This window comes from Culicoides brevitarsis, chromosome 2 (assembly GCF_036172545.1).
Source record: "Culicoides brevitarsis isolate CSIRO-B50_1 chromosome 2, AGI_CSIRO_Cbre_v1, whole genome shotgun sequence".
Classification (NCBI taxonomy): domain Eukaryota; kingdom Metazoa; phylum Arthropoda; class Insecta; order Diptera; family Ceratopogonidae; genus Culicoides; species Culicoides brevitarsis.
Window position 1 is genome coordinate 34,081,774 of NC_087086.1, and position 25,735 is coordinate 34,107,508.

Below are 25,735 nucleotides of genomic sequence, written 5' to 3' on the forward strand. Positions count from 1 at the left end.
CAACTCGCTCTGCGTCTCGGATGTTAAATTAAATAAAATAATAATAAAAATACAGAAAATTGTGTGTGTGTCGTGATTTTATTTTTTTGCATGCGACAACTCTCTTTGTTGTGATTTATTTCAGCCTTCGTGAAAAAATTGTCACCTGAGTAATAAAAAAAAATACGGTGAGAGAAAAAAAATTATAAAAAAAATTATTAAAGCAAACAAGAGGATTACAAAAATAATTTCATTTAGAGAAAATTGAATTAAAAAAGTGTCTCTAAACAAGTTTTTTTTTTATTTTTTATTATTTATCATGATTATTCAAATTTTTGCGTGAGACTTTTTCGCAAGAAGCGGATGTTAACTCCTTTGTTTGGAATTTTTTAATATCTCACCATTCGTTCGAAAACGTTAATAAATAAAATACTTAAAAATCACGTGAATTTTGTGCATGAATAATTTTTGTTAATAATTCTTAATTTTATGTTATTACCTAAAATTATTACTTAAAAAAAAATTATGTAAAAAAAAAAAAATTTTTTTTTGTGAAAGTGAATTAATTTTTTTTTAAATTAATTTAATAAATTTTCCTTTGTCTTTTTTGAAAAAAAATGCAGAAAAAAATAAAAATGAAGAAATTTCTGTTAGGAGTTTGTGCAATATTGTTTGTTGGATTATGTCATGCAAAAGGTGAGTTTCCATTTTATTAAGTCTTTTATTTATTTATTTACTTTTGAGACGAAGGCAGAATGAGTGCGTTGTCTTGCGTTTTTATTGCATTTAAGATGAATAAATAAAATAAAATTAAATAAAAAAATATTTTTTTTTTTTTTATAAAAAAGTTATAAGTTATATTTTTGCCTTAAAAGGAAGCTTGAAGTAATTTTTATTTTAAGACGAAAAAAAATGTGCGACCATACGCCTTTGGGTTTTTTACACAAAGTAAAGACATTTAAAACGGGTTTGTTGTTTTTTTTTTAGCGAGATGACTTAATGGGGAAAATGGCAAGAAATTGACAAAATTTTGAGTTGAAATTTATGAAAAATTTATTTGAAATGTGTGATTTAATTTAAAAAAATTAAATTAATTTATTGTGTGAATACTTGGCAAGATTTTTGAATTTTATGAAAATTTTTATTAAAAAAGAATTATTTTTTTTTTAATTTTATGGATTATTTTAAGAGAAAAGAATATTCTAAGATTATTCTAAAAATTATTTTTTTATTCTTCATTATATTTTTTTTAAATTTTCGATTTTTGTAAATTTTAAAAATATTGTTGACACAAAATTAAGTCAAATAAATAAATATTTTCTTATTAATTTTATTTTTGTATCAAAAATTTTTTTAAAAATTAAAATTTTTAAAAACTTAGTTTTATAAAATTTTTAAACAACAAATATCATTTTAAAAAATTCACTTTTGTCAAATTTTCAGAAATTTTTGTTAAAAGAATTTTTTAATGAATATTTTGAATAAATTTTTGTTGAGAAATTTTTTTTTAAATATTCTAAAAATTAAAAAAAATAATAAAAAATTAAATTAATTTTAGTATTTATTAATATTAAATTTAATTAATATTAATTAATTTTTAAAAAGTCAAATTATTTAAAAGAAAACTCATTTTATTGAGCAAAATTTATTGAATATTTATTTTTTTTTAACGAAAAAAAACTTTTGCAGAAAATTTTAATTTTTTAACAAAAACAACAAAAAAAGTAATTTTTCTTGACAATTAACGAAATTTTCTTAAAAAATGGCATTTTTCAACCAAAAATTTTCAATATTTTGAAAAAATTCTAAAAAAATAATGAAAATACTTTTATGAATAAGCTCAAGGCTCTAAAATCCTCAAATCATCACAAATGGACAAGCAATCAAGGAATTAACTTTTTCCTCCTCACCAAACAAATTAGAAAACTATCCATTAGTGAAAAAAAAATTTACATTCAAGGAAACAAAAAATTGTCTGAGTTCCTTTCAACTTGAACAATGAAATAACACACGCTTCTCGAGACACAAAAACTAGCAATTTGCTAATTTTTTATCATCGTCATCATCCTTCTTCTTCGTCGTCTCGTGTTCCGAATGAATTGGACATCGGCACACACTCCGCACCGTAAATTGAAACAAGGAAATAATAATAGAAGACAAAAAATGTGACAAGACAATAGATTCGAGTCCGAATACGGCACCGCATGCAAGAATCTTACAAATTTAACAATTTTTTTTTAAATAAAAGATTTAGATCTCATTACGAGTTACAATGAGAAGAAAAAAAAAGTTTATGATGAATGAGTTGTCTGGGATTTTATGCTAATGAAGGAAGGAATTGTCTGCGAAATGATCGAGCGATGACATCACCCAATCGTCAAGTTGCTGTGATGATGACCTCTTCGCACAACAACAACAACGACGACGTTGACTTGAACTGCAAGTAAATACCATAAAACAGGATTATCGAAAAATGCCAAGACAAGACGACAAACACGATGCGGAGATGCAAATATGGTTAGACCAGTTTTCGATACGAAAAAAAAAAATGACTCGCAAGAAGTCGTCATCTCAGAATTCATTGTACTTGAGCTAAAAAAACACGAGCGATGCTTATTTGAAAGTATTTAACGCAGACCGATATAGGAGAATTACCTTCAAAAAACGCCTACATGGCGTGTGTGGTGTAGACGCTCACGTCTCGTCGTCGTCGTTCGTTTCAATGCTTGAGTTGTCATGAGTCGCTATTAAGTCGCCTCTGTGTTGTGTTTTGTTTTTACGTTAATTTTGACTTCTTTGCCGTATTTTGTAACAAGACGTGAAGTCCAGTGCTTAAAACAACGAAAAAATGCTTCGTTCCTGGAATATTGATGTTTTATTGCAGATATTTTTACTTAAAAAAAATGTCTGCATCTGAATTCAGGCGCGATTTTTAATTGCTTGCGATGAGACAGAAGAGACCGAAAGAAATGCAACGAAACGAAATAATTAAGTTAAAATCTGTTTCGTGAGAATATTTAGATGGGATTTTGATGTTTGCTGTCACAAAAGGGAGAATTTATTTGAAACAAAGTGAAAAATTTAATTTTTTAGTTCTTAATTGAATGTTTTGAGCTCTAAGAGAGCTTTAAAAATTTTTAACGTTCATTTCTCGAGAAAAAAAAATTAAAAGAGAAATGTCTTTTTGTTAAAAAATTTCATTAAATTTCACCAAAAAATCGAATTAATGCATAAAGTTTTTTTTAAATATTGCAAAAAATCGAAAAAAAAAATTTGTTTGTTTAGAAAGGTGTCACAAAGCATGAAATCATCGATCTCAATGTGTATCGAAATGTTATTTTTAATTTTTTTTTGTTATAAGAAGAGGTTAACATTCAAGTTTTTTGAATTTCTAACTGATGATGACATCAAGTCATAATAAAATTTGAATTAGTTAGTCTTAAAAACATCATAAAATGGGCAAAAAATGTAAAATTTTTTGTCAAAATTGGGTTAAATGACAAATTTGCTGAAAATTATTCAATTATTGGAAAAAAATCCTCAATCGAAGAGTTTTTGTAAAAGTAAATATGCTTGATTTGGATTAATTGGTATAGATTTTTAGCTTTTTTAAAGCTAAAGACAGTTTTTGAAGGTCCATGCACGAATTCAAATGGCAAAGATGGTAGAATTTAAGATGGATCCTGAAAGAAACTTAAAGTTTGTCGCTGAAATCATTTAAAAATTTGAGCGGGTATTTTTTTTCTATCGAAAATGAAGAATTTTGCTCCTTTGATCATTGGTTTTTATTCGAAACAGCTTTCTCCATATTTTGAATTTATCTCACTGAATATCCGAGACTTTCTGAAAATTCTCGCAAATCGATCTGTGATGTTACTACTCGTTTCATTTTGTTGTATTCGTTTAATCCTTTGTAATAAAATGAGTTCTGTGCTCCAATTCGATTGCCATTCCAGTGACAGATAGTGTTAATAGAAGCTAATTAAGACTTTTCAATATTCACAAGTATATCCCAAAATCTAAAGTAATTTAATTTGAAAAACCTCAATTCATCAAAAAGTTTCATGATGATTGTCCTGAAATTCTGAATTTAAAAATTAATTATTCAAAAAAATTTAAATCTTACCTCAAAGCATGTCCTAAATTACTTTAGAATTTCTCCAAGTCATCATAAAGCTCTTTCCATCTTCGTTGATCACTCTTCTGGAAACCTGTAGACAAATAATCGTGACTCTAACTTAAATAACTAAGCATTAGAAAGAAAAAACGTTGATCGCATTCCCATTGCTGCTCTTTCTCTTCATGATGCTACACCTGCACTCTTATCATAATAACACATTTCACATACATGATCATAATCATAAATTATATAAACAATTATGTTGCCCGATAATTTTCAGCATCATCTCTCGTCTATAGCAGCAGCAGCAGCAGCAACAACTGCAAAACAAAAGTAAAAAGTTCTCTGTTTATGCTGATAATTTTTCAATTTAACTTTTTTTTGCGTACTAAAATATATAATAATTTAATTATATGGATATGTGTACAATCCAAAATAAAAAAAAACGAAAAACAATGAAACGAAATGAATGGAGGAGAACGCACGTATGCGATATGAATGAATGAATGCGCCTCTAGGTGCCTGGCTTGGCTAGTTAAACAACTTCTCGTGTTTTTACTCGACTCTCTCTGTGATAGATGAAGAAGAAAAGGAGAAATAATAGTGAGACGTGATGTGGTTACTGCTACTTGGGCAAAAAAAAAAAATATACAAACAATAGACAGTCAATTTTACTTTATTGCGCTCTGCATTTTCCTCGAAAATTCATTGCTGAGAAACAATAGAAAGTCTTGCAAGGACTTAATAACTCGAAGAGACTCTCGAGACTACGAAAACACAAACAATAATTGACAAAAATAAATGACTTTAATTGTCGTTCGAATGTATACGAGTCACAGCAATTTGATTCGTTCGGGGAATAACAAAGAGGACGTTTTCCGGAAAAGGGTAACTCGTAACGGTAAACTCAAAAGAAAAGTAACGCAAAAGAAGAAGTTCAACTAATCAAAGTTAGAGTTGTGGTCAATCTTAAAATACACAAATATGGTTTACAGGACAGTTACTTTTCGCTTGTTGCTTGTCGCTCAGATTTGTTTGTTTCGTTATTTGTTGTTACTTGACATGATGACGAGAATACGACGACGACTTGTTGAGATGATGAGAGAGAAATCTGATATTTATTAGATATAAATCAGTTATAGATATCAAATTTCTTAAATAAATATGAGGAATTTTGTATTAACGTTAGAAATAATGTTCGCACTTCAACTACCAATGACAATTTTTTTCCATGTTTAATGGCGAGAAGAGAGTTGTTTAAGAAGTTCTATGGGTGATAAAAAGTTTAAAAATGGTAAAAAAATGATATTATGAGATTGAAATGGAACAGAAGTCGATATAAAATTTTTGGAGCATTTTGAGTATTGAAAGCGATTTTTGGTTATAGAATTTCTTCAAATTTTGCATATTTTTTTATATGATAATATTTTAAATCAAAAGGAAATAATTTTTTTTTACAAAATTAATTATTTTTCACAAAAAGGTTGAAAATTTGGCTTTAGAACTTTTTTAATCGAAATTTTGATAATTTTTAAAATTTTTTTGGTAGAAGATGTAGCAGAAACGAAAATTTTTCAATAAGAATTTAAAAAAAAGTTCAAAAAATTGGCTTTTGAACTTATGTTAACGGAAATTTTTGTGAAATTTTAATTTTTTTTAAAAACTTTATGGATAAAACTCTAAAATTTTTTTTAGAAATTCCTTCTTAGAAGATTTCAAAAATTATTAGATCGACTCAATTCGTTACTCCTCAACAAGTAAGGTTAGAACTTACTCTCTGTCAAGTTCAATAGATGATCTCAACGCTTGGTTTTGCACCTTTTGTAATCCATTTAAATCAGTTTCATTGTTCAAAATCAATATCGAGCTGCAGTAGTCAATGTTATGACCCAACCATGGATTTGTAAAGTATCAGTCTTGTATCTCTGTCAATGTTTAGAAGGCTTTTTATTTTTGAATTGAAGATTTTTTACCTGTATGAGGATAATTTGGACTATTTTCGTTTTCGATGTTTTCTTCTTGAAGGTTGAGGGCATAATGATTATTATTTTTTAGGAAAACTGTTTGAACCCAGATTCCTATGATTTAATTTTTTTGCCGTTAAACCGTTAAACACGTAACAGTCAATCTTCCTTATTTCTGTATTTTAAATCACAGTGTTCAGAATTTCTTTCAGGTTGAAGCCTTCGTCAATTTTAACTCGTTTCCTCTTAATTTGAGGACAATAAAGATCAAAACTTACCAAAAATTTCTCCTTAGCCATCAGCAACCTCCGGCAAATCCTCTTCTCACTAAGTTAATGATCACTTCTTTGCTTGAAATTTGTAAATAACATCATGTTCCTGTCCTTCATTCGAGTTATATAAGACAGAAATAGGTGACACGATAGTCATAACTTTTTCTACTTGCTTTCTGGTTCATCGGATCAGTAAATCACCTGAAAATACAAAAACTCAACAAAATACCTGTCTAGATAATACAATAATACATAATAAAATTTACAGCAAAAATACTTACTGACTTTACGAGTGAAGTGTTGTGTATTGATCCCAATGGAGAGCACACTTCACTTCGTTCCTGCTATTTTATTTCCTAACAATACTCGTTAAAATAACATAAAATGTTCCAATTAAAATCCAAGTGAGTAACTGATTATTTTACCATTGGACATGAATTGAATTCTTTTTGCTTCTGTTGTCTTCAACAATGTAGCGCCGCGTTACTCGGGCACACACGAGATGAGATCTTGCCGACAAATAACTGCCTCCGATCTGTATCGTAATCGATCATGCAACAATTCGAACACCATTAACACACTTTTCTTCATTTGTTCGCGGGGAATTGCATTCCGTGTCACTCCTATCTGAGGAATTTTTGTAGCTCCGCGCCGGTCAAAAAAAAAAGCAGAGCGCAAGAAGTTTATTATGAAGCTTAATTGCTGCATAATAAAGCGTAAAAACCGCAATCAATTAAATATCGCTACATTCCTCATTCTCTCTCGCGTTCCGTTCTAGTATTTTATGATTTATGTTTATAAATTGCAAATACGTTAAATTCTATGAAATTAATTATTATTACTTACCTGCATGCTTCTATGGCGTACCGTACCTACGACGACGTAGCTGTCATTCATTTCTTTATTTTATTTTATGTATTTTTCTTTTGCACCCTAAGGGCATATGCTGAATGTTCTTTTTCTTCGTTTTGGATAAAAAAAAAATTTATCATTGATTGAGGAGAACCCATGGCAGCTAGCCTTTGCCAAGAGCAGTCAATCACTTGTACGTTCTGACAGCTTTTTTTTCCTTTTCCTGGGTGATGTGTTTGTTCACAGTTATTATTATTGTTATTACAGCCACACGTTGCCGGCTGTTGGCTCATCAATGCGAGAGAGCCCCATTGTGACAAAGATAGATAACTTAATTAAGTTGGTAAACAACAGGAATTCGTTTAATTTATTGTTATTACCTTTAAACTACTCTGTAATTTTCCTTATCGAACGTTTATTTGTGTTTTGTTTCGTTTTTATATCGGACTTCCGAAAAAAATACGATATAAATTTTTGTCGTCAACAGTAAAAGAAAACAAAGAGAGAGAAGAAATTGTAACAGTTTTACGAGTCTTTCACACATAAAATAATGACCAGGTCGTAATATTTTGTGGCGGTAGTTAAATCAAATGAAAATGTTACGATTTGGGCGGAATGTCGGTGAAATGTTAAGAAGGGTCAAGTTTTGATGATTTTTTAAGAGATTTTCTTTGAAACTTGTTGATATTTAAAAAAAGTTAGCTTGAAATTCGTTAAAAAAATTATTAAGTAATTTAAAGGCGAATTCGAGTCGAATTTTAAATTTGTATTAGATTTGAAGCGAATTCGAGTCGATTTTGAAATTTTTATTCGATCTCAAGTGAGTCGATTTTGCAATTTTTATTCGATCTAAAGCGAGTTCAAGATTTAAACTTCGAGTCGAATTCGAACTTTAAATTGAAGTGAATTTTTTTAATAAAAAATTCTTATATTTAAATTTTTAACGATTTCGACTGAATTCAAATTTTAGTTAATTTCGAATCTTATTGAATATGAATTATTTTACCTGAAGTTAAATTTGTTCAAATTAGTATTTTTGACTTAAACTCAAGTCAAATAAACTCGACTCCAATTCGCCTCTTAACCAATTTTCATCTTAAAATGAATCAATTGACCCTCCTTACTCAATTCAACTCATTCACCGCATCTGTTCTCCATCGACGACATCGCTGTTGACCGACACACACAGAGAAAGCAATAAATATGTTAAAAAGCATGTAAATGCGTAGAGTGCTGTAATAATGAAAAGCAAACAAAATCTAGTCTATCATTAACATAAATAATGTTGTTTTTTTTCGTTCAGACGACAAAACGAAAAAATGAAAGGAAATAAACAAAAAACAACCTGGATCCGAATCTAACGAATATTATTTCTTCGACAAATGTGCGGTAATGAACGTGAAGTACGCAAAGGTATTTATTAATTCATTCTCAGGTCAGTTGTAACCGAAAATTGTTCCGAAGAATTTCGGAAACCATTCGAGTGTGCATGCATGGGAAAAGAGATTAATGTGATTATAAATGGCTCCTTTGTCCAATCATCAACGTTTAATTGAATTATAATAAATTACAATGCTTTAATCTTTCGTGGCATGTTGTTTAAATGTATTCAACATTTTTTTTTTCGTGGATCGTTAAATATTTGAAATTTTGATCAGATTCGAGTCCCATCGAAATTTCGAACAATGATGATTATGAAAATGATGATGATGGGAGTTACCGTTCATATCATAAATTGCACATTATTATTGTTCCTCCGTTTCTCTATCTATCTCTCTCGCAATACCATTCAGTGATCGTACAGTGATAAAAAACCACAACTCGAAGTCAATTGTTAACAACAAGTAAAGTACCTTTGATTATATTATACTGTGAGGTGAACTGCATATTTTGCTATTCAATTCCGATATTATTACAGTATTATAACAGTCATTAATTGTTCGTTTATTTCAATTCAAATTGCGAAACGAGTGAATGAGTGAGACTCATTTTACTTACAGATACCAATTTTCACCACAATTGCACGACATTCACTGAAATAGATGCAAAATTGGTTCATAATCATTGCTAACGAGTGTCGTTATGTTGATTTACTTTCAATTACGAAGCAAAATATATAAATTTTGTATGCGGCACGGTTTAAAAGGACACACATACAAAAGTAAATGCTGTGGCTGAAGAGACGGACACAATTGAAATTGATACGATCTTTTAGCATTTGGCTGGATTTGAGTACAATTGAAATGTATGCGGAGAGATAGTGAACGATAGAAGAGAGAATTCGATGCGGTGATTACTTTTGCCATGAACAACTGCTGCTGTTGTTACTCTTGTAAGGTCGATTCTTGTTGACAATTGTGTTTAGTTGGAGTTGTAGTGTTGACTTTTGAACTTAGTGTTCTTTGAAATTGTTCATCGATTAATTTTTGTAATTTTTTGCGGGATTTGGTCTTATTGAAATTTTCTAAAAATTGTCTTAAGAGACAAAGTTTGTCATAAAAATGTCTCTAGTTGTTTTTTCTTCTTCATTTTAGTCCAAATGGGGTTTTTATATTATTTCTTCAACGTACAATAGGCGAAACCCCTTGGCAAGTCTCATATACATAAAATAATGTTTGGGGTAAAAAATCCATCGATGGTATAAAAAACCATTCTTTTCAAATAAAAAATAGGATGAATTTCATGGCATCACGATCCTTCTTGGCCCAGGTTAGCGACGTGGTCATAAGATAAAACATATAAAGATACGAAAAAAGAACAAAAATTCGGTTTTGTTTAGCTTTCGATCAGGTTCAATATTGGCAACATGGATTTGACAAGGTCACTTCAGTATTTGATTTTGAAGAAGTATCTTCCAAAAGGGACCATAACCTGTTGAAGATATATTAAAAAGTTACTTTGAAGTTAAGAAATTATACTTACCTGAAAGCTTTTGAAGAAAGCTTCAAACCAAAACTTTGTATCCTCCCATCTACTTGTTAAATTTCCTGAACCTGAACAGAGATCATCAACAAAAATCTCTCAATAACTCAAAGCGCATCTAACGAGCTTGGCATAAGACAATGAAATCAGTTACTTCCAATTACAATTCACTTTTTGTTTTCATCGGAACTCCAGAGTGAAATTGCTCTTTGCAGATATTTCATGCACGATCCACGCATCCGATGCGACTCTAATTGAAGTATCGTAGAAAATTATTAATTTTTTTTCCTCTCTGTCATTATTCCGCGTACAGAAACTCAAACAAGTCATTTTGAGCGAGATTGAAAGAGATGAAAGATTCAACCTTTTATTCGATTCGGATTTAAACTCTTTTCTTTTTTTCTGCATTATTATGTAATAATAATAATAACAATCTCGCTTTCATTTATTCTTTCATTATTATTGTTTGATTTGATGCTTTTTATTGTTCAACAGCGAGATCACGATTAACTTTTTTTTTCATTTCTTCTCTCTTTAACTTGCGTAATATGGCAAACTGAAAAAATAGGAAATAGGTTTCTCTGGAAGAAGGAAAAAAAGAACCCTTGCTTCGTCGCAAGTCGTGTTCATGTCCAATAATCACTTGACTACGAACTGTAAAGTGTAATGTTTATCCAAAGAGAAATGTGATAAGACCACAAGAACAATAGCTCGAACAGCAAAAACAATAAAAAATTCTTTTTCGTATGCTTCGATAAGTCTTACTCGACCATTGCTTCTGCTAATTAATACAATTATACACATAAGTTGCTTGCTGATGTCTGCCAACTGGAACATCGTGAAGGCAAGAAAAGAAGACATAGAGAGAAGAAAGGAGACCTTTATGAAAAAACTCTATGAACTATGAAAGTATGCGAGCGATGCGTAAAGTCAATACCCTTTTGATGTGCATAAGAAACGAGAGACTCTTAACTTCAGAAACAATCTCTCTCGCTCTCGAATGAAATGTGTTTCATGGTGCGCTAATTAACCTGCCCTCGAAAGATGTGAGGCAAAAAAAAAACGAAGACGATAAAGATCGCAATTCGCCAAAGGGCATAAAACACATTTTCGCAACGATTAAATCTCCGTGGTGGCAAAACAGATAAATATCTGGTCAATTGTTGCTCTACTTTGACGTACGTTCGATGAGGATTAATTTGATACCTTTTTGAAAAACAACAAAAACAAGGCAGAAAGGTGTGTTGACTATTTTTAACGCATTTTGAAGAATTTTTGTGGCATTTTAAAAGTTTTGAAGTCTGTCTGATATTAAAAAACAAAAATTTTTTTCAAAACTAAGATTTTAAGAAAAATTTTTATACCTGTAAAAATGAATTTTAGAACTTACTTGAATTGAAATGCAGTTAAGACTTCCGAAACTTCAATTTTTGTGTAAATCAGAATTCTGAATGAAAAGTAATTGCGTCTTTATTGCAAAAATTGAACGTGATTGATCTATTAAATTATTTTTTTAATAGTTACGATCGAATATGGGAGACGGAATGGTGAAGTGGATAACGTTTAACGACTTTTTTTATGTTTCGGAACGGAAATTTGCTAAAAATGGGCAGTAAGTGTTGCTGACGACCTTGTATGAAGTTTCTTTGTGAGTCATGAAACGGGTTTTAATTTACTGTTTCGTGTAATGAAATGATTTTTTGAGTCTTTTTCAGGATTTGTCTATCCTTGAATGAATTTCACGAAATAATTTTTAATCTCTTCAGGCATTTTCTCTAATCAATCATTAACAACCTTGATCTCATTAAAACTCGATTCCGTAACTCGTGTCAAACTTTATCTATCTACCTATCTACAGAACGACGTCGTTTGACACAATTTTTTCCGTTAATCCTTTTACAAAGAAGTACTTTGTCACACAATGCGTTTCCACACGAATCTACTTTACTTTGATAAATTGTAAATAAATTGGTGGAAATTTACATATTATTTAACCTTTATTTCTTTCCCGCGCGCGGTATGTTTGTTGCGTTGTTTATCAAACAAGCGACTATAAGCGATAACGTTTTTATTTTTATTGTTTGACTTGCAGAGCGAATGAAAGGTGTAAAAACAACAAAATACAATCTAAAGTACTTACTTGCGCGTTTCATTTTATATTCCTTTCATTTTTTTCCTCCTTCTAATAATGATTATTTTATTATGCTGGAAAAAAAACGACGTCGACGACGACCACTAATGAGGAGCCCCGGCAACGTTAACGGTTTATGTTTGTAATAATTAGTAATTTTCACACGCACGAGAAAAGTTCCTTTCTAATGCAAATCAAAGTGCTGCCCATTCATCATTTATCGTTATTTTACTCGAGCGCAGGACCCATATGGAAAACACACAAAGGACGTTTCTCCCATAAAAACAATCACAAGAAATGTCATTCGTGATATAAATCTTTCGAGGATGGCGCGCAAAAGTGAAACAGGACGACGATGTCGAGACGTTTCATGACCGGTTGTGAGGAAATTAAATACCTTTGTAAGACTTAATTACCTTACATTGATTAAACGGTCACTGATATCATCTTTCACGGGCCATGTCGTGTTATGGTAATCCTGTTTTATTAATATTTTACACAGGTTATGGGGATCCGTTTCATGTTGGGAATTTTTCATCAAGTGATTTCTGCCGGATGAATGGGTTCCTTGGCTCTTGATGGATTTTCAACGACTTTATTTAGATTTGTTTCATATTGTTTTGACATTTCATTGAACATTTTTACACCATCCATTAATTTTTTTTTGCTTGGTTTGAATTAATTGGAATAGATTTTTAAGCTTGTTAAAGCGTTAAGCTAAAATATTCACAACTTGAGGCAATACTTTTCCTAAGATCTGTCAGAATCCATTGTTAACAGAAATGTTTTCCCTTAACGACTCAAATTACTTCGAAGTGCATCAATTTCGGATGTAATTTTCCTCGTAAGATGACAGGAAATGCAATACCTTAACAAATGTAATTCAACTTGTAGTAAGACAATATTTATTCCCTTAACTCCTTTCTCCGTTAACAACAATAAAAATTATCCTCTATCGATTTTGCCATCAATCCATATTTATTTGGAAATCCATACATGATGAAAAAATAAAATTGCAATTTTTTTCACTTCAATCCATTCGAAACATTGTCAATGTGACAGGTTTTTTTTAGCAATATTTTTTCCTTCTCCGATGATATGCTTGATGATGCAAACAAATGAATTTATTGACTGTTTATGCCATTTAAAATGTTTGTTTTCACGTTTTTTTTTTCGTTGTTGTGTTCGTCGTTCTCCGTGTTGCATTTTTATTTGCATAATAAATGACCAAGAATGCAACATGAACATTTATTTAGTTATGCAGCGTCGTTCTCGATGCCATGCGAAAAAAAAGTTATAAATATAAATACAAATTGACAATAAAAAATGGTGATTGTTTCCAGGTAATGTTCGACGAGAAGACTGTCTATTGGCAATAAATCACGAAACATGTGTGTTTGTGTGTGCTTTTATTCGAGGAGATGCAGATTCTTTTTCCGTCGTTCTCGATGATAATAATTGTGAAGAGGATTCACCTGTCGATTAGAGGAAACTTATTCTGCTATCAAGACAACGCTTGAATGACATCGATAAATATTTAAAAGTTTTTCCTCGTCGTTTTTTTCCGCGTTGATATGGATTCTCGAGCTAAGCAGGAATGTTTAACAAGAAAAAAAAGATTTGATCGCAAATGAAAAGAGGAGGGAAAAAAAATAAGACGACAACAAAAGAAGAAGAGGTAACAGTTTACTTGACCCAATGACATTGAAAGAGATGCATATTGATTGCGCGCTGTTCAAGAGTTGACATTGTTGTTTTGTCGTCATTCGATGAAGAAGAGACCAGTTTAATGAGAAATCATGTTTCAAATGTCGATGTTTTTCTTGTGCGGAGGTATGCGCGGGAATTCAGTGAATATGTTAGACACGATGAACATTGTTTAAATTTGTTGCAGTGTGCGGTAGGCCAAGCAATAAAGTGTAGTTAGATATGGAGATATGGCGTTGTTTGTCTCTTCAGGCTCTCACGGGATTTCAGTGTTCGATTATTTGACGAAATGCAGCACATGAGGTTCAAATTGAGTTAACACAGGATTTCAGGACGTTTATTCAGCATTCAGCAGTTTATTTTCTTCCAGATTGAGCTTTCAGAAAAATTCTTTAGTTTTTTAGGTTTGAATTGAGTTAACACAGGATTTCAGGACGTTTATTCAGCATTCAGCAATTTATTTACTTCCAGTTTAGGTTTTCAGATCATTTTTTTATATTTTTAGGTTAGGTTAGGTTTGAGAATGCATCACCGCGGTCCGAAGACCTATTCTGATCAAAATTGTAAATGTTAAATTCTTACCTGAAATAGTTTTTTCCTCTTTGGTTCCTTTAAATTGTTTTTTTTTTGGATCATTGAATCCCCTGAAAGAGTTTTGAAGCCTTCTAAACGTTAACTGTCAATTCAAAAACTTACCGTTAAAAGTCCCTATTCCTTAAATTGATGGTTTCAAGCTCCCTGAAAGATAAAAATTAAAAGCAAAATCACGTTTCATAAATAAAAATTAAATTTTCTCACCTTTCATGCCTCCGATTGCCTCCAAATACTTCCCGCAGCACAACCTGCCAACGTTTGTGTCATTTAATGATTTATCGACTTCCTTAATAGCACAAATTCAATGTTGTTGTCTCATCTCCAACAACAATGTATGTGTTGTCTTAATGCACCTTCTTCCCAAACATAAATACCAGATTAACTCACACGCATCATTGTTGCATTCATCTTCTTGTCCGAACATAATGACTACTTATCTAGCGTCGTCGTCATAAGGTGCGATTAATGATTGTACTTACTCAAGAAGAACACTTTTCTCCCGTATACAAGAGATGTGGATTATGGCAAAGCCGTTATTTATTTAATGATATTACAATTTATGTAGTTGTGTGGCTCGTAGCTGTGGGAGGTAAGCCTTTTTGAAAAATGACTAAATAGCATGTCGTTGTTGTTTTATTAAATTTCAAATTGAAACAAAAACTTTGTTTAATGCACTTTTTTAAGCCCTTTTTTTGATGGATTCAGAATAAAATGTCATCTCACCGTAATAATAATTTTTTATACAGAAACTAATTCTCGGCTAATCACGTATAGTGCAAACTTTTCCCATTAATATTTTAATTTAATCGATTGTTTTGTGCTACTCGTAGTCGTCGTGCCATTTAACTAATGGCAATATTTTTCCAATTTAACTTTTGCTGCACTCGCGTTCAAAGTTCAGGCTTTCCAATCTCTTTTTTTTTATTCTTCTTCTGAACCGAAATTGATTATCAGTTGCCGAACATCATCATTGGCGGTTCGCAAGCCAAATAACATAAGGAACAGCGGGAAATGCAAGTGTTTCCAATGATATTTTTACGATTCTCACGTTTTTTTCGCAATAACAAAAAAAAAATCTAACGAACTTCATATATAATGGCAGCAATAATGATGATGGTGAAATATATTATATGCATTTCGCATAGGGGCATCATTTATCATTTTATGATAACTCTATTTTTGCAATTGTTTTATTTTATTATTATTGGTTCTATTTCTTGCACCAAATGCATAACTGCATAAAGCACGTGTGCGGTAAACATTTCTCTTTTTGCAAATAAAAATTTTTAACGGTCATTTTTTTTAAACTTTTTACTTCAAATGACGTCGCAGAAAATTTTTGATTGAAAATGATGCATCAAAAAATTTTAATTATCACTTTTTGTTTTACTTACCTGTCGATCCATTGGCTTCGATAGTGAAAAAAAAGTGGGTCGTCCTTTTCGCTCATCACTCTCTCGATTTTATCTGCTACAACTTATCGAACAGCGGAAAATTATCATAATTCGTGATGCATCATGTATTCTTGACACACATTCCTCAGTCTTCAGTCAAAAACCGCAGCAGCAGCAGCTGAGTGAAGTGAAAGACATGACACGATCTCTCACTCACACTTCTTCACACGCGGAACACACAGAATTAGAAATAGATAAATTTTCAATTTGCACGTCATGATTTCGAACGTTTTATCATCGCATCGTGCATCGATGTTGTCCAGAAGTTGCCTCCTTCTTTGTTGCTGCAAATTATTGCACGGATGAAGACATTTCACTTTTTTTTTGTTCGTTTGACTGACTGAATGTTTTTGCATGGAGACAGCAAATAATGATTTATTGGCTTGACTTTTTTGCGAAGCCTTATCTTCGTATCCAATAAAAAGTTGTTAATTACCATCCATTCGTTCCCGGCAAAAACTTTGTGTGCAAAACATGAAAACAGGATGTTTGTTAGCATTTGCATAGAAATTTGCGTTGAATGAGGAAAGTTAGAACTTTTCAACCTGTGGAGAAAGAAGAAAAAAAGTCTGTTAATCACTATTATTTTTAGTATTTTATGCCTTTTAAACGAGATCATGCAAGACGACCGGTAAAAACTAGACACGATATAAATTATTATTATATTATGTAACGAACTAACTAACCGAGTTTATCGTTGAATTTTTAGTACCTTGGAAAAGATACAAGTTTCAAAGAATAAGAGACGATTGCATAATACTTGATAATAATTAATATTGGAAATGTGTTTGTCGATCGTGTCTTGTTGTGGCGTTAGAAGTTTTAATAAACTTGTTTATGTATAGAAAAAAAGGCGGGAAGTGTTAACAACAGCAATTTTTTTTAAAGAAATGTCAATTTGAAATGACCGTTAAAATTTGTTTTAATCTTTCAAATGGATAATTTTAGATTTTCATGCAAATATTTAGATTTTAAGGTTAAAAAATGATATTTTGCCCATTTTTGAAAATTTAAGTCATTTAGAACAATTGTTACCCATATTTATAAATTTTGAAATTCAAAGGAAAATTTTCAAATTTTTTGCTTGCTTTTTTCCATTTATCAAATAATTTGAATCATTTAGAATTTTTTTTAAATATTTTGCTCATTTGTATAAATATTTTGAAATTTTTGACTAAAAGGGTAATATTCAAAATGTTTGCCCATTTTTATAAATTTTTAAACTAAAAGGGAATTTTCTATAAAATTTTTGAATTTTTTCTTATATTATTTATATCTAAGCTTAAAGTAAATTTTTATAATTTTTTGTAATTTTTGACTGAAAGGGTAATATTCAAAATTTTTGCCCTTTTTTTGCCCATTTGTCTAAATATTTAAATTTAAAAGGAAATTTCCACAAAATTTGCGTATTTTTCGAAATAAATGTGAATGTTTAATAGAATACCTTGTCCAAATCGTCACCCGATTTCAGAATTTCTTCGAAAAAATAAATGCCATGAGATTTTTTGATGCTTTTGTGTTAGTTAAACCTATAGTAGTCATAAAAAAAACTTAAATTTAAAATTCTAGAATGAAGTTCTGTGTTTTTTAGTGCATTTGGATATATTCAAGTACCTCGTTGACATACCCAATCTCACTAAAAATGTATAGAAATACTGAAGTTCGATCTAGAATTTCAAATCTAGGTTTTTTGAATTGCTTTAGGCTTAACTAACACAAAACCATCAGATAATCTCATGGCATTTATTTTTCGATAAAATGCTGAAATCGGGTGATGATTCAAATCATCACAAGATAGACCTAATATCAACAAAAAATGGAAGCTATTAACCTTTTTAAGAAGTCAATTCATTCCCCATAAATCACATTGCCCTAATTTCACAATTAACTCATAAAAATCCTTTGATATTCCCCAAACTAATTTTCCCAACTTGATATCCCAATTAACACAGAAAAGTCTCCGTGCATGTATTTGCCTTGTCACTCATTCACATGTTTATTCAAATGACTCGCACATGCACATTTCCACAACTAACTACCCGACACATAATCTAATTAAAAGTATTTGTCAGACAATAAAACGCCATAATATTAACTTAACAACGCACACATCAACGCTCCAACCAAACTTTAATTCATATCATCACCGTGCGTCGTCGTCAACATCATCATCATAAATAAATAATAATTGTAGGACACGCATATGTTCCGATATACAGCCAAATCGCACTAAATCAGGCCAGCAATCTAATAAAACTTTTCACGATGCGTGTTCATGCCTTTTTCGAGGAGTTGTTTGATTGATCAGCATTCGTTAATTCAACTTCATTCGCGTTTTTGATTTAAATATCAAACAAAACAAAGCGAGAAATTTATGTGCACTTCAACAGTAAATATTCGAGAGAGAGAGATGGAGGAAAAAATCGATACACGTAAAAGGACTGCATCCACTTTTGAATTATTTATTCCGCCTTTATTATTTATTTTCTATCAGTAATTCATTGGAGCAAGAGATTTTTCTCGCGCAACTTAAACAAGAACAATTTCCCGTCTATCTCATTAAATTTATGCAAATCTCTTTTTGTCATAATCTGGAAAAATATTGCACTTGACTTCTTTCTTCTTCTTCCTCCATCGTCTTCTTGCAATTTCTTTGCAGCAAAAAAGTTTATTTATTTAATTAACGCGCGACTTGAATGACTTTATTAAGCGACTTACAGTTATTCTCAATTTCTTCTTAAAAATTTATTGCGTGCTTTGGAATTATTACATTTATTATTGAATCGTCGTCGTCTTGCTATGTTTGTTGTTAAAGATGTTGCTTCGATAATGAACTTGCGTTGCGTGTATTTTTTGTTCGAGTGACCTTAAGATGCGGCGATTATTCAGCTTTTTTCAATAACATCTTAATGAACATCTCAATGGAAGATGATTGTATGTAATTTATTACTGCCGCTCGATGACATCGCTTGAACTAAATTGAAAAGTTGTGACTTTTACGACGGAAAATGTTCTAAAAAAGTTTAAAGTAAATAATAATAGAAAGTTTTTAATTAATTATATTTTTTTGTACACAATTTTTATTTTATTTAATTTTTTTTTTAGTTTTTGCGAGACAATAGACGACGGAAAAGAGAACCACTTTACAAAATATTATTACTTTTTTCGTTAAAAAAAAACTTTTACTATTTTATTTCTAAAAAAACAATGAAAGCCATTGTACATAAAGAAATGTAAATACAGCAGTAAGTCCATAAAATCTGAATAAGTTCATTGTTGTGCTTGTAATTTTTTAACCTAGTAACCTCCAGAGATTCGTGTATCGCACGACATACTATGTGTGGCTTAATTTAACTTATTTTTTGCTCAATAGCAAAGTACAGTAAACGTTTCATCTCAATTTCATTTTGAATCTATTACTTTTGGCGCCAAAATCGAGATCGCACTGTACTTGAGCAAAAATATATTTTAATACAATAATAACAGCAAGAAATGTAAAGTCTATAATTGTTGCACAATTATACTTGTCTATTGTTGTCGGTTTCGATATAGTTATGCGGAGGTATTATGCCTCTCAATTCACTTCAAAACAAAACTTCGGTTTGTGGTTGTTACTTTCATGGATCTTTTGTTGCTGGTAGTTACATGAAAATGTTTTCGTTTATGAATGAATTGAATGAAAAATTTAATATGTATTAGCAAAAGTATTTTTACATACAAATTTGTAGCTAAAAAGTGGTTGAAATTTTGTGTTGAAATGAAGTAATCGATACATTGCCAATAAGGAATGTTTGAGGTTAGGTTGAGTGTTATTGGAATCAATTATTCCTGTGTTTTGATTAGGTTTTGGGAATTCGAGTGTGGATTGAAGGACTTATCAAAAATGTTACTGTAAATACTAAAAATTATTCAAATATCAGGCTGAATATTAAAAACTGCCGTGAATAGGGCTAATGGGCTAAAAAAGGGCAAATATGTTATAAAAGTTACCCTTCAAAACTAATAACTTTAAAAGTAGGAAAAAAGACAATATAAATAAAAACTATCATCAAAATTTAAAAAATACCGATGCACTTTTATCATAATTCAAAACGTTCCTTTAAAATTCTTCAACACTATCACAATCTGTTTTATATTGCTTTGACATTTGATTAAAAATTCTTAGATTTTTTGATGGTTTTGTGTTAGTTAAACTGTAGTTAAATTCAAAATTCTGATTTTATGCATTTGGTTCTCGAACTTGTTTCATTCTCATAGAAATCGTAATTTAGTAGATGGATATGGATGACTTTACTGCAGATCCAAAGATTCAACTTAGCGTTTGGACTTTTAGGCTTAAAAAACCAATAAAAATCTCAACTGTTTTTTTCGATAAAGACCCAGTGAATTCTTCATGAGTGAGTTGGTTTCTATTAATTCGGATTTGAATTCATAATGCTTTCAATTAATTTATCGTATTCTGAATTTACGAAAGTCATAATGCTGGTTTGGATTAAAGTTAGGAGCTTTGGTAAGGCTTCAAAATTTGGTTCATCATTGGTTAGAAATTTATTTGAATTCTAAATATGCTTGGTTTGAATTAATTGGAATAGCTTGAATGATAAAATTGAGTTTAGATCATGATCCATTGAATTCTTGGTTGGTAGTTTGGTCAAGTTCAATTAATCTTCCAGAAAGAAAACTTTTCTAATGTCTTCTAAAACTCCTGAAATAAAAGAAAACAAAAATGTTAAAAGTCAAAGATACAAATTAAAAATTACCGCCCTCGGCGACCTTCCATTGCACCGCTTTCAACCCGGAAGAACTTCACTGCAAATCATAATTAATAAACCGTTCAAAAAACTCGTTGTACCGTAAAGTAAATCACTTTCTTTCTTTCGTCTTTTCAACGCACGACAAGTTCTTAATCACCCTCACTCTCTTTTTATCTTTTCTCCATGATCTTCATCTAAATTACCTACGAAGAAGTAAAATAAAAAAAAATGAAAATTTATGACAAAAAAAAGGTCAAAACTAGTTTCACTCTTTTTTCTCAGTGCAGTAATGAAAAAGAAACTGTAAACAAATTACAAGCTCAATAAAAGAAATGAGCAGCAAGAGATGTTTGACGATAATAATCACATTATTAAGAACATTTTCACATCGAGACTCATTAATATAACGTCTTAGGCACACGCGTTTCGAACGACATTGATGCAAAATTTCATTTCGTTTTGAGCTTGATTAATGAAGTTTAATTACAAATAATATGCATCGCGATGCATGTGAAGCGACAGATTTGAGAGATAACAACGAATGCGGAGAGAGAAAAAAGACATTTGTAATCGTCATTTACGTTAAAAGTAATTAATATTAGCTTGTTCATGCGTTTGTTACTTACTCTCATGTTGCAGTTGTCGTCAACACAAACGTTACTCTTGTTTGAAATGATGATACGGAAGTGTTTAGTTACAAGCGTTGCATTGTTATGCGATATCTTGTGGGAAAAGTGGATGCAAACAGTTACAGTTTAAGTCTTTTAATTGAATGTTGAGACGATTAAGGAGCATTTCCCTGTTTTTTTTTTGTCGTGAGTTTTTTTAAGCACCTGAAAAAAAAATTATGTTAAAAAAAGCAATTTTTTATGTTTTTTTTTGCTTACCCGACTAATTTGTCCGATTAATCGAACAAAAGTTCCGGAACATGAACAATAAACACGAAAAACATAACGACTACTTGGAAGAAGAAAAGAAACGCCAGAAATTCTTTTCTCATCATTTATCGCCGTCGTTGTTCGTCGTCGCGTCTGCCTACAGTGCAAAATGATTAAACATTTTTATTATTTACTTTTAACATCTTATTAAGTGACTAGCGATGCGCGATGGTAATATACGCCGAACGACGACATTTGAATTTTTAATTAAATTGTTAAGTATTTCTTATTGTTTAACAATAAAATGTCTGAAGCAACGGTCATTCGTAGAATTTTTTGATGGAGAGGGCCTTGAACTTATCCGCAGAGACTTTTTTACAGCAAAGATTTACAGGAAACGAACCTTTTTTGATTTTAAAGTTTAACCACGTGACTTAGGGTTGGTATTATATATTTGACCCAATGCATATTTTGAAATTTTGTACCAACTAACATTTGAAAAATCTCATCCCAGAACAAATTTCAAAATTTTATCCCAATGCACATTCTAATTTTGGATTTAAGCGCAACTTTTGAAAATTTTAACCACGTGACTTAGGATATGTAATATATATTAAACCCAATGCACAATTTGAGTTTTATTACAAACCGACATTTGAAAAAAGTCATCCCTGAACTAATTTTAAAGTTTTATCCCAATACACATTCAAAATTTTTGATTTTGGAGCAATTTTTTATATATTTAACCACGTGACTTATTTTTATTTCAAAATTTTAACCACGTGACTTAGGATTTTTAATGTAAATATTTTACCACAATGCAATATATTTTGAGGCATTTTATGAGATAAATACAAACCAACATTTGAAAAATATCATCCCAGAACAAATTTCAAAATTTTATCCCAATCGACATAATAATTTTTAATTTTGGCGCAATTTTTGAAAATTTTAACCACGTGACTTATGGTTGGTATTATATATTCAACCCAATGCACATTTTGAGTGTTATTACCAACCAACATTTGAAAAATTTCATCCCTGAACAAATTTCAAAATTTTATCCCAATGCACATTCAAATTTTTGTTTTTGGCGCATTTTTTTAAATTTTAACCACGTGACCATCAAAAATCACTTCCTGTATAATTTTGAAATGCGATAAAAACCCAAGATTTCTCTTTGTCAACAAATGTTTGAACAAGTTTATTAAGCAAACACTCTGACGTTTGGTTTATGTGAATGAACTGCGATAAAAAAAAATTGTGTCTACTCTTCATGGTTCGTAAATGCGTTAACGACAGTGACATGTAGAACGAAATCTCTTTTGAAGAAGACAAAAAATGGTTTATTGTTGAAATTTTGACTGTGTGAACTTAGCGTCGTCGTCGGCATTTCCTCGGCATTGTTTGTCTTTCTAAACGGCCTTTTTGTTAAGTACATAAATAATTCGGTCGGTAACAAACAAAACTAGAATGAATGCTAAATAGATGCTGCCAAATTAGGTGATTGCGATGTGACAACTGACACTCAATTGATGTCAAGCGTGAAAGTTGCATGACGCACAAAGAAATTCATAACGACGCCCACAATCGCGTGCCTTAAAAGGATGTTGCACTCATTCGCCTTCGCCTTGCGAATAAATTTCGCAGATTAAATCAGATGAATCATGTTTCGAATTATTTTCAGGAACACACAAAGTTCATTGCGAGCCGGAATTGATGCGAGTTGAGGTCACGTTGCCCGACAAAACTGCCAACACAGAAACCTACTTGGATGGCATGAAAGGTTACCCGAATCCAAAGTGTCGTCCCAGCGTGGAAAATGGTCTTGCCGAGTTCAAGCTTTCGTTGGCTGACATCTACGAGTGTGGCGTGACGCGTGTTGTGAACAAAATCACGGTAATTTTCTGAATTCTGAATTAAATAACAAACCAAACTAATTGAATTTCATGCACAGGGCAAGAAAGTCTATTACCATAAAATCATCATAGAAGGCGATCCAAGTTATGGCAAGGAGATTATCAGTGTCAAATGTATCATCACAGGTCCGTATAACGTCACCACGAAGCATCATGGCATCGTTCGACGAGATGTTTTGCCCATCGGATTCCAAGAACCAGAGTAAGAACCTAAAAAATTTTAATTTTTGATCAAAATCTTACCTTTTTTATGGTTAACAGAGATTTGGAAATCGCAACTTCCATTACTGAAAAAGCCCCTGAGCCTGTTCTTGGGGTTGGCGTACGTCAAAATGGCAATCTCGTATCGGGCGATTTGAATGTTTCACCCGGAACTCCTTTGCAAATGGAAATTTTCTTGGATAAAACGTCAGCGCCTGTTTATGGATTGGGAGTTACTTACATGCAAGTCACGGATACTTTGAGTCAGGAGGAAACTATCATCTTTAATGGGTAAAATTTTATTTTTTTGTTACAAAAAAAAAATAATTTAAATTTAAAATAAAATTAAATTTAAATTTAAATAAAAAATTAAAATTAAAAAAAAAAAAATTAAATTTTAATTTAAAAAATTATTTTTTTTAATTAAATTTTAATTTTATTTAATTTTTTTGTCTAAATTGAATTTTTTTTAAATTAATTTTTTTAAAAAAAAAAATAAAAATAAATTAAAAAAAAAATAAATTTAAATTAAAAAAAAAAATAAATAAAAATTAAATTAAATTAATTAATTTTTTTTTAAATTAAATTAAATTAAAATCATTAAAAATAAATTTAAAAAATAAAAAAAAATTAAAAAAAAAATTTAAATTAAAAATTAAATTAAATTAAAATTTTAAATTATTAAAATTAATTTTTTGAAAAAAAAATTTAATTTTTTAAAAATTTTTAAATTAAAAATTAAATTAAATTAAAAATTAACATTAAAATTTTTTAAAAACTTTAAATTAAAAAATTAAATTTAAAAAAAAATTTAATTTTTTACCTTTTAATTTTTTTTAGATGTTCTGTTGACCCCTACCTCTTCGAAAACTTCAACACCGTCGATGGAGATTTCTTAACTGCCAAATTCCGAGCTTTCAAATTCCCTGAATCGACTTACGTGCAATTCCGTGGTACAGTGAACGTCTGTTTGGATAAATGTCAAGGCGTAAGTTTTTGATTTTTCATAAAAAAAATAATTTTTAAAAAAATTTCTTACCTCAGATCCAATGCAGCAACGGTCAAATCGGATATGGGCGCAGAAGACGTGCCGTTAACCAATCTCCCGCTGATCCCAATAAAATTTTCGAAATCTCGTTGGCTACATTCATCAAAGTCAATTATCAAGAGGGCACAGATCAAAGTAAATATTTTCTTTCCTTCTAGATTTCTCGTAGATTTTTTTTTTGGGTGCACGTTGCATGATTCTATCTTTCTTTTCTTTTTTTCCAAACAAAAAAAAAATTTCTTTGTAGAAGCCGTCGCTGACATTGAGAACAAAATTAAGCAACTTAAGTTGACAAATCAAAAATTGGCGCGAAATAGTCGTGCAGGCACCATTTACGAAACGGTGAAGGAAGAGAAAACGATAACGAATGGCGACACGGCAAAGGTTGAGGAAACTGTCCTTTTTGCACGCGAAGTCGTCGATAGCGCTGCCGCATCCACGAGATCGTTCGCAGGAAGCCTCGTAGCGCTGTTGTTTGTTGTGATGAGTAGGATAGCTTTTTACTAAAAAAAAATTTTGCTTTTATTGCTTCTACTTTGTGTCAACAACTAACCCCAAGATCTCTCTTCTGTACTTAAAATTCAATACTCCTCTTGTGTAAAAAGTTCTTATGACATCGAAACTTTGGCTGGACCATCTTTAAAGAAAAAAAAATCAAAATCAGTCTGAATTGTCATTAAAAATTTCTCTCCCAATTTAATATAATAATCACTAAAATTACTAAAAATAATGAAGTTACTTAAAAAAAATTGTACTTAAAAATTTTGTAGATATTAGAATTTCTCATTATCAATTAATTAATTAATTAAGAAATTGAAAAAAATAATTTTAAGTAGGAATTAAATTTTGAACTTGTGATCCTCGATTGATTTCGATCCTCATGACTTTAAAATTTGGAAAAGTTGAGAATGAAAAAAATTTGCTTATTAATTTTTTTAGT

General features: G+C 30.6%; 1 protein-coding gene across 2 annotated transcripts; it reads left to right on the forward strand.

Annotated features, from left to right (window-relative positions):
- On the forward strand, positions 1-25,539 carry LOC134831688 (uncharacterized). Of its 2 annotated transcripts, XM_063845485.1 has the most exons (8): positions 1-167; positions 603-675; positions 23,315-23,526; positions 23,585-23,748; positions 23,808-24,038; positions 24,588-24,735; positions 24,792-24,930; positions 25,043-25,539. In XM_063845485.1, the coding sequence occupies exons 2-8, from the start codon at positions 615-617 to the stop codon at positions 25,300-25,302; spliced, it is 1,215 nt and encodes a 404-aa protein (XP_063701555.1). In that variant the 5' UTR covers positions 1-167; positions 603-614; the 3' UTR covers positions 25,303-25,539. The 2 variants fall into 2 exon arrangements, with proteins under 2 accessions (XP_063701555.1, XP_063701554.1); XM_063845484.1 differs by lacking the exon at positions 1-167 and having other exon boundaries at positions 596-675.
- The last annotated feature ends 196 nt before the right edge of the window (positions 25,540-25,735 follow it).

What these genes read in the sequence shown, in the direction of transcription:
- LOC134831688 (XM_063845484.1), top strand. Translation starts at nt 597, where the DNA reads ATGCAGAAAAAAATAAAAATGAAGAAATTTCTGTTAGGAGTTTGTGCA. An exon ending in GTGTTGTGAACAAAATCACG is followed by an intron (nt 23,527 to 23,584) that starts GTAATTTTCTGA and finishes TTTCATGCACAG; the next exon opens with GGCAAGAAAGTCTATTACCA. An exon ending in ATCGGATTCCAAGAACCAGA is followed by an intron (nt 23,749 to 23,807) that starts GTAAGAACCTAA and finishes TATGGTTAACAG; the next exon opens with AGATTTGGAAATCGCAACTT.